Source organism: Sinocyclocheilus grahami, unplaced genomic scaffold (genome assembly GCF_001515645.1).
Source record: "Sinocyclocheilus grahami isolate Dianchi unplaced genomic scaffold, SAMN03320097.WGS_v1.1 scaffold307.1, whole genome shotgun sequence".
In the NCBI taxonomy this organism is placed as follows: Eukaryota; Metazoa; Chordata; class Actinopteri; order Cypriniformes; family Cyprinidae; genus Sinocyclocheilus; species Sinocyclocheilus grahami.
This window is the reverse complement of record NW_015505486.1, coordinates 2,063,320-2,072,189: the sequence shown is the minus strand read 5'-3', so window position 1 is coordinate 2,072,189 and position 8,870 is coordinate 2,063,320. Positions and strand designations below refer to the sequence as shown.

At 36.9% G+C, this 8,870-nt stretch overlaps 1 protein-coding gene across 2 annotated transcripts in view; it reads right to left on the bottom strand.

Annotated features, from left to right (window-relative positions):
* rbfox3b (RNA binding fox-1 homolog 3b) overlaps positions 1 to 8,870 on the bottom strand; it is a 218,834-nt gene that overhangs the window by 806 nt on the left and 209,158 nt on the right. For both annotated transcript variants that reach the window (XM_016293845.1, XM_016293844.1), the window contains 2 exons: positions 6,415 to 6,473; positions 3,105 to 3,183 (listed from right to left, as the gene is read on the bottom strand). In XM_016293845.1, coding sequence (XP_016149331.1) covers positions 3,105 to 3,183; positions 6,415 to 6,473 — 138 coding nt within the window. The remainder of the gene's footprint in view (positions 1 to 3,104; positions 3,184 to 6,414; positions 6,474 to 8,870) is intronic.

The window sequence follows — 8,870 nt, the reverse complement described above, 5'->3', positions numbered from 1 at the left end:
CAGACCCAAATTAAAGTTACTGACTGTAACAAATACATTAGATCATGCATGGCAAAACATCCATTTTTAAATATTAGTGTGAGCATGATTGACATTTCAATGTTCTCACTGAGAAGTTTATCAGTCTGTTCCTCACATAAAGATATCATACATTGCAAAATAAATAAATAAATTAACAAACAAATAAATAAATGGATGAAAGAATGAAATAAAAAAATAGATACATTTAAAAATACAAAAAAGTAAAAAAATAAACAAAAAAAATGTGTTTTGTCTTGTTTTTCATTTAAATGTAGTGAGGTTTATGAACAAGAAACACTGCTTTTCATGTACATTTAACTCATTTTAAGGACGTTTAAACATTTTAACTAGAAAACGGGACAGAATTGAAAAGATTGTTTAAAAATGATTGTGTTCACAAGACATTAACTGATGGACTGGAGTGGTGTGGATTACTTGTGGATTATTGTGAAGTTTTTGTGATCAGCTGTTTGGACTTTCATTCTCACGGCACCCATTCACTGCAAATGATCGATTGGTTGGCCTGAGGGTGAGAAAATGTTCAGCAAATTTTCATTTTTGGGTGACCTATTCCTTTACCAGTGTGTGTGTTCACTAATGCTGATGAACTCTGAGAACTGATTTAGAAAACTTATCAAAGCTTAAGTTTAATAATGGTGAGATCAAGGGGTCGTACTGCCCATGAAGGGATCTGCATTCTTTTTTTGGTATCTCATTACAGAGTCACTATCTAGCAATTTTAGTAGCGTTCCGTCTGCATGCATTGTGCAGAAATGGCATCGGCTGACTTTGAAAGCATTATAGACCTCAAACTATGATGCATCAAATGAATTCCAATGGTGTTCAAAGGCATGTACAATTATTCTCTTTAAAGTTTAGTGTGCAGAAATCTGGCAGGCGTGGGAGCGAGTGATGGTCTTCGAACACGCCCCACGATACCGGACCATACGGGTAATTTACTCCAGAAAGCCGAGACCTTCAAAGGATAATTCTCCTTAATTTATGGGGGAACCCGCTCGCTGGTCTGGGTGGAAGCCTTCTGCAATTTCACGACGCTGGGAAATCCAGCAAAGAGATTTTAATGCAACCGCAGAGGAACTAATTATTAAAGGAATTTTAAAAGCGAAAAGCTCTCCCATCTCACGCCGTCGCGTTAATCAGTTATGATGAAAGAGCCGAAAACCAAAGTGCTCTTTCTCTGACAGATGAGGGATCATTTGATTGCTCTGTAAATCAGAGTTCTCAGGTTCTTCTGCATCAGTTCTCAAACACACACACACACACACACACAAATAAATGGACAAGCTGGGTCTGTTCCAAAACCTAGTGAGCTCCCTAACTAGACAGCATTGTAAGACATCATAGAGGTGCTTCAAAAGGAACTCAAAGCCTTCTAAGAGACCTTTATTTGGCCAAACTGTAATGCAGCATCAGATGTACCCTGCAAAACGTTATTTTCTTCCTCAGTATTGTTTTTCTTATTTTCTAGTATGAATATCTAAATATTATTGAATCGTGATCAGTGGTATTTTAGCATTTTTTTATATTTAATACAGTATTTATTGAATTAGAATTTATTTTTATATTTAAAAAAACATTTTGTTGATGTAATTTTATTAGTTTTTAAATAATTGTAATTAGCTTTTTGTTGTTGTTTTTTTTTTAGTTAGTTGCCAATTCTTTACGTTTTTACCTTATTTCAATTTATTTCTCATAAAAATAATTGTATTTTTATATTACCCTTTTATTTTAAATATCTTAAATATTTAATTGTGGCAAAACAAGACAAAATACTAAGGAAGAAAATTTAGTTTTTGCAATGCATCAACTGTGTGCAATCCCAGAATGCATTGCAACAAAACATCTATCCAAAATTGTGTAAGAAAATAATATTATAATGTAATATAACTGAATTCATAAATAAATTAATAAATGAAAAAAGGTCAGTCTGATTAAAAATGGATTATTAACACTTTTCAAAATGTTGTATCAAGTTATAAGTAGTTCAACTTTGAAAAATGGTGCTCTCTCTAGCAGTTGTCAATGAAAGAACAGTCTCTTTGTAAGCAGTAGACAGTAGGTGGCTCACTATGTTTTGGAACGGAGCCACTGACGGGGCTTCTTGGCTCTGTGATGGGGTCATTTTTCTCACTGTTGATGAAGAAACAAGGAAGGAAATTTGCAGGGAAGCAGGAATTAAAGAAAAGCGTACAGGCACAGTCTTAATTAAGTAAATGAAGAGAGTCTCAAACAAAGCGTCTTAATTAATGAAAGCTTTTAGCTAGCAGCTGCACCGGGGAACTGTTTACTACTGCTTCTTTTTTCTTTCTTATTTCGTTTTAATGTGTTTTGCTGACGTCCTTGTCGCTGAGAAATTGCATGCATGCCGGAGTGCCAAACAAGAGTCTTTTTTTTCTCTTTCTGATAGAAAGAGGTGGTTGAAAATAAACCATCCTCTGTCGTCTCCTTCCTTTAGTCGAGTCTGTCCCACGGCACACTGCTGCATGCGTTACATGCTCGTTAATTTAGGGGAAATAGAGAGCAAACGACGCAGTGGAGAAGAGACGAGCTCTCCTCACTCTGACGGCCCATTAGTGCCTTCATCTTTGATGTTAGCTGCAAACGCTAGCTAAAAACAGACATTAACCAACTGACTTCCTCTCGTCAGGGAGCGTGTCATGGAAACACGACTCACAGAAACACACCTGGCACATATGTGGTGGACAAAAAAGGTGGGAAACAGTTCTTAATACACTTCTGACAAAGTGCACAATACATTTGTGTGCTGTTTCTGCCTCTTCTGGGTTTATAACAGTGGTTTATCTTACCATGGTCCCCACGCTGTAGGTGGCTGCCGGGGCGATGGGTTAGCTGCAAACGCTAGCTAAAAACAGACATTAACCAACTGACTTCCTCTCGTCAGGGAGCGTGTCATGGAAACACGACTCACAGAAACACACCTGGCACATATGTGGTGGACAAAAAAGGTGGGAAACAGTTCTTAATACACTTCTGACAAAGTGCACAATACATTTGTGTGCTGTTTCTGCCTCTTCTGGGTTTATAACAGTGGTTTATCTTACCATGGTCCCCACGCTGTAGGTGGCTGCCGGGGCGATGGTGTGGTGATATGGGTCAGTAGTTGCATAGACTCTCCCATAACTGCAGAAACATCAATCAAGAGATGCTTTAACACGTGTAAACGCTCATTCACAACATAAAACAGCATTTACAACCTATTTTACTTCTGTAATGTGACTCAAATATCTAATGTGAGGCAAATATCGAAATTAAAATACACTATACGCACCAAAACTATTCTCACCAGCTTCGAAACTTCACCAAAATTTCAGACTCGGTGTGAATACTATACTAAAACAAAATAAATACTAATTAAAGTAAATAGAAATACCAAATTATCATGACCCGCATTACAAATGCAATGCACCGGGTGCGCTACCGAGCAAGCTTACTATGTCAGAAAAGCCATTGATATGGGGCTTGTTATGTGCAAACATTTGATGCAAACATCAAAATGTCAGTTTTTTTTAAACCAGGTGCTATTTTAACCCTTAAATGCATACCTCGGGTCTTTAGCGTCCCGGGACATCATTCTCTACCCTCTCCCTCCTTCATTTTTTAAAGCTAGACATCAGCTTTCTTAGTATTCCTCAATCTATTCATTATAAACAATATAAGAAGAAAAAAATAGTAAAATATAAAATTTAAAATATTAATTTTTTGTAAAAAGTGTATAGGGTCGCTAGAGACCCGAGGTATGTAAATGTGTAAGTATTTTTTTCTGCGCAACTATATTTAAATATCTGATGACTCAGTACGTGCAATGCATCTTTTTTCCTCAAGGTGGCACTGTTTGATACACAATGATGACGTGACGTTTCACTGATAATTACAGCAGGCATAAAACAAACGAATATCATCAGCAAAAATTGAACTGGTTTGAATGGCTTTACAGCAGAGCAATTACTGTATGCAATGAAATATAAATGTCACTTTCATTTGATGCTGGATGTGGCGAATAAGCTGCCAGTGATCAAAATATTGAATATGAAGTCATTGAAAACAATCGCTTTGAGAATATGGTTGAGATCGTGAATATGAGGCAGATGCTGAATGTACTGTGGAAGTGTGCTCTGACGATGACAGCGATGGTAAAATCATCTGCTCAAATTGAACCCTTTTAAGTTTCAAAAGGTAACAACATATGCTTTCTTTTTTTTCTTCGGTAATTGTTCTTAAAATATCATGAGAGTTTGTTGCTATTGCAGCAGTTAGAGATCCATCTGTGCTGGATATATAGGTCCGGGGTCGCTAAAGACCCGAATATGTAATAATGATTGGTGAAACCTTCATGCATTTAAGGGTTTAAAGTGTTTTGAGATCAAAACTTAGTATTGTGCATGAAAATAAGTCTTTATTAATCAATAATCTTCCCCTATAATCAAAATTGGTGTATAAAAGAATAAAGGTTGCTGGTTCTTTACTGCCACTATTTCAGCTGGAAACTGCAGTGAATTGTATGTATAGGTACATTTTTGGACTTATGTTTTTGTCCAGTGAGTAAGGATGGAATTTTGGGGCTTTCTACAGAAAGAAACTACATCAAAACTTTCAGACTTCAGATGTGAACGGGTTCATAGGGAGTCACATTTTGTTTGCTTTTAGCATTTTCTTTTAAATCTGCCGAAGAAAAACTTTCTGTGAAACGGCCCTCATAACGTGTTTTTATTTTTCTAAGAAACAATTTCAGGTATTCGACAAGAAAAGAGAAGAAGACTGAAGAAAAATTAAGCATGAGCGCAACAGAATGACTGAAAAGAGATAATGGGCGAGGGAAAGAAAGGTGAAAGAGGCAAACGAGGTGCCGCAGGCTTCGTGTCGCTGGTTTGGAACTAATCCTCCACAGGAAGGACAACACGTGTCATTTCCTTTCATTTATATATTGCACATATTCCACTCTCTTCTGCTTCTTCTCCACATACAGCTTGCAAATGAAGGTCTGCAGAGAGCAGATAAGAAAACACAAGCCCTCGGCTGCGGGCCACAACTCCAGCAAACGAACAGAGGGTGAGAGAGAAAAGGCCAGCTTTACCGTAAGAGATATATACGCTTTAATGTCTGTGTGTGTGAAACTGGACGTTAATTGTGCTGACTCAGTCTGGATTGGCAAGAAACCTGCTTTGAAAGCATAACACTGACTTCAGCACAGCGCAAAACACCATTTCATTAATCTGTGTAATCAGTATTATTGTTTTGTGTTCCAGTAAAAATAGCTAAACATCCTTTAGAACATCATAAATTTCCTTGCGAAGCAAAACTACGTATTGTGACTTGGTTTCAGTGACGGGTCTTGAATTAAGTTTATTTCTCTTCCTCATTAGCAAATTGCTGCCTCACTCAAACTCCCTATACAGACTCTGGCTGTGTTTTATTTTCTCCTCATGTGAAATAAATTAGATGGAAAGTTGTAGAGAAATAAGCTTAAGCACTAAAATGACTAAAACTGAAATAAATGTAAATTAAAGCTAAAGAAATATTTAAAAAGCAACAAAACAATAGAAATGACAAAAACACATAAAAACTGAAAAAAGCTAATTACATTAATAAACACTAACACATTCTCATTAATAAATTCTCAAAATATTAATATAGTAGTCAACATTTGAAATGGATCAAACAAGTTCATCAAAGTTGTCCTAAGACAAGAACACATTTTGGTTTTAGGACAACTTTGATTAACTTTGTTTTGTTGACTAGTGCAGTGGTTCCCAACCCTGGTCCTGGAGGCACCCCAACACTGCACATTTTGCATGTCTGCTTTCTCTGACACACCAATTTCAGGTCTTGGAGTCTCTACTAATGAGCTGATGACCTGAATCAGGTGTGTTTGATTAAGGAGACATGCAAAACATGCAGTGTTGGGGTACCTCAAGGACCAGGGTTGGGAACCACTGGACTAGTGTACATAACTACATTAACATAATACTGTTTTCAGGTCAGTTTAAATAGAAAAACAAAAATATTGAAATTATAAAATGTACCACTGCTATGGAGAATGAGCAGTGACATTAAAAAAGAAAAGAAAAAAAGATTCATTTAATAATTAAAAACAATATATTACATTTAACCGTTTAATGCTGTTAATTATATTTAAAAAAGTAATCCATTAAAAAGCAATACATTTTTGTAATAAATGGTTATACACTAAAAATCAATAAAACGAAAATGGAAATAAATACAAACTGATGCTAAACAGAAAACAACAACAACTGAAATCGTAAAGAGATCTTGTTTATCTGAACAACTTAAAATGCATGCCAAAATAAATGTTTTTGTTGTTATGCAACACTGCATGTGTGAATGAACTCGTACCTGTCGCTGTACGCTGTAGCCGTTGCAGGCTGAGTATATCTGTACGCTGCATATCCACCCTGAAAACACAAAAAGATCAACACAAAACAAACAACAAAACTATCATTTATCTATCACACCCCAACTGATTTACAACACATACCTACTATGAAATACTGCATCATTTGATGTACACATTTCTAAGGCCTCTAAATGAGCAACATGATCAAAATGTTGCCATTAAACCCATTGCACACAATCCACTCCATGTCTTCTGTCGTCTGATTGATAGTTTAGACTTTTTTAGCAAGTAAAATGCCTTTTAGCATAATTATACAAATGTACGTCTTCAGCTGGTGCTTCACGTGTCTCTTTAGAGGAACATTTATTATCTCTCAATTATCATTGTATTGTATTGCATTATATGTTTCGAAACTACAGAGCTTTGATCATAAAGCCTTTAAATATAATCTTACTAAGACATATTATTGGAGATATAGATTGGCGACTGATGTTTATAAAGATCTCATTGACTTACAAGCTATCAGAATTCCATCTCACTTTTTGTCCATTTAAATATCAGCATCAGCACTAAATTGCATATTTTTGTTCAGTTTACATCTCTGAATAAAACTGAGTTGCTTTTTCCTCCATATTCTCATCATCTCATACTATAATACTCAACAATAAACACATTTGCACACTTTTTTCCGTTAATGTTTTGTGTAAAGGTTTCATAAACTGTTCCATTTAAAATTTTTTTTTTTATTTTCTATTATTTCATACTTCAGACAGGTTAATTCTGCAGCCTAGTATCTGTATAGCATCCTCAGAAGTGTGCGTATGATGCCTTCAGATGTCATCTTTATAGGGTTTGAAACACATCTCTCTTGGTTCTTGTTGGTTTCTCCAGAAAACGGTAGATTTGTCGCTTGTATCATAATCAGCTCGACTCTGAGGTGGAGTCGTGCTCATTTGTCTGTAGGCAGATCGTTAATAACACACATTAATCAGAGCGTCAGAACGAGAACAGCCGCTGTTTTACATTCTCCGGCCTGACAAACACAGAACGCCCGTGAGCGACCACTGGGGGGCCACTGGGGCCACTGGGGGGGCGCTGCAACACGCGATAACGCTGCTGATTTCAGTTTGAGATGCTGAGTGTGGAAGGCTTACATTGATAATGTGTGCCGCATTTAAATCGGGCACGGAAAGTATATTGAGTAGCGAATTTGAGACACAGAAATGCTTGTGCGTTACTGAAACGAGCACACGGAGACTCTCCAACGCTACGGGAAGAGCTGGGTTTCCCATCACTCGGAAAACAATCGGAATCGGAAGAAGTTTGGGAGTGAAAGTGAAATGAAATCAGGTTAGAGGTTGAGCGGGGGATCGCGAGGTCATGTGACCCCTCCCCTGGGGACAGGAAGTGAGGAGGAGCAGGCGTGGTGAACTTCCTGCGGGACCGCTCTGATTGGGGCCCCCGCCTGCGAACACACGGGGTAATAAATCAGACTGTCAGCACCTCCGGCCCAATACACAGAACATGCCTTTATCAGGACACCGAGAGCCCCGTCGCTAAATATAACAGACCACACCGCTGAAGACGAGAGAACAGACAATGAGAGGAGAGAGAGAGAGAGAACATGATGGGGGAAGAATGAGAAGAGAAGAGAAATGAAGGAAAGAAAGGAGAGAGAGAGAGAGAACATGATGGGGGAAGAATGAGAAGAGAAGAGAAATGAAGGAAAGAAAAAAAGACAAAATATAGAAAATAAAAGATACAAGTAATATAAGTGAAACTTAAAGAGAAACAAAACAGAAAAAAGTGAAAAGAAAAGAGAGAAAAGCAAAGGAGAAAATGAAAGAGGAGAGAAGATGATGAAAATAAAAAAAAGATAGAAAAGGAACAAAAAAGAATAACGAGAAAAGGAAAGAGGAGAGAAGATGAGAAGTGAAAAAAGAAAAGGGAGAAATCAGACAAGAAAAGAGAAAAAAGAAAAGAAAAGAAAACAAGTGAAATGCAAAATAAATAAAAAGGAAGCAATGCAGAAAGAATAAGGAGGTACAATGAAAAGGAAAAATAAATGAAAATGGAAAAGAAAAGAAAAGTGAAAAATGAATGGGAAAAAATGAAAAGGCGGGAGTACATCAAATTAAAGAGAAAAGTAATGTAACCATTTCTAAGACACATACCAGTATATTCCACACAGACTCTCATTTGAATAAAATCAATTCACAAAAAAAAAAAAAAACGAAAAATGCAGCATTTCAAACTGAAAACCATTTTTAAAAAAGGTAAGGAGATGAACTGAGAGCAGAGAATGAGAGCGAAAGAGAGATGAGTGTGAATGTGTTTGTTCTCCTGCGGGTCACTGCGGGTCAGTGTGTCACTATCAGGGTGACACAGATGTGAGACATCTTACAGATATGTATGTGTGTGTGTGTGTGTGTGTGTGTGTGTGTGTGTGTGTGTG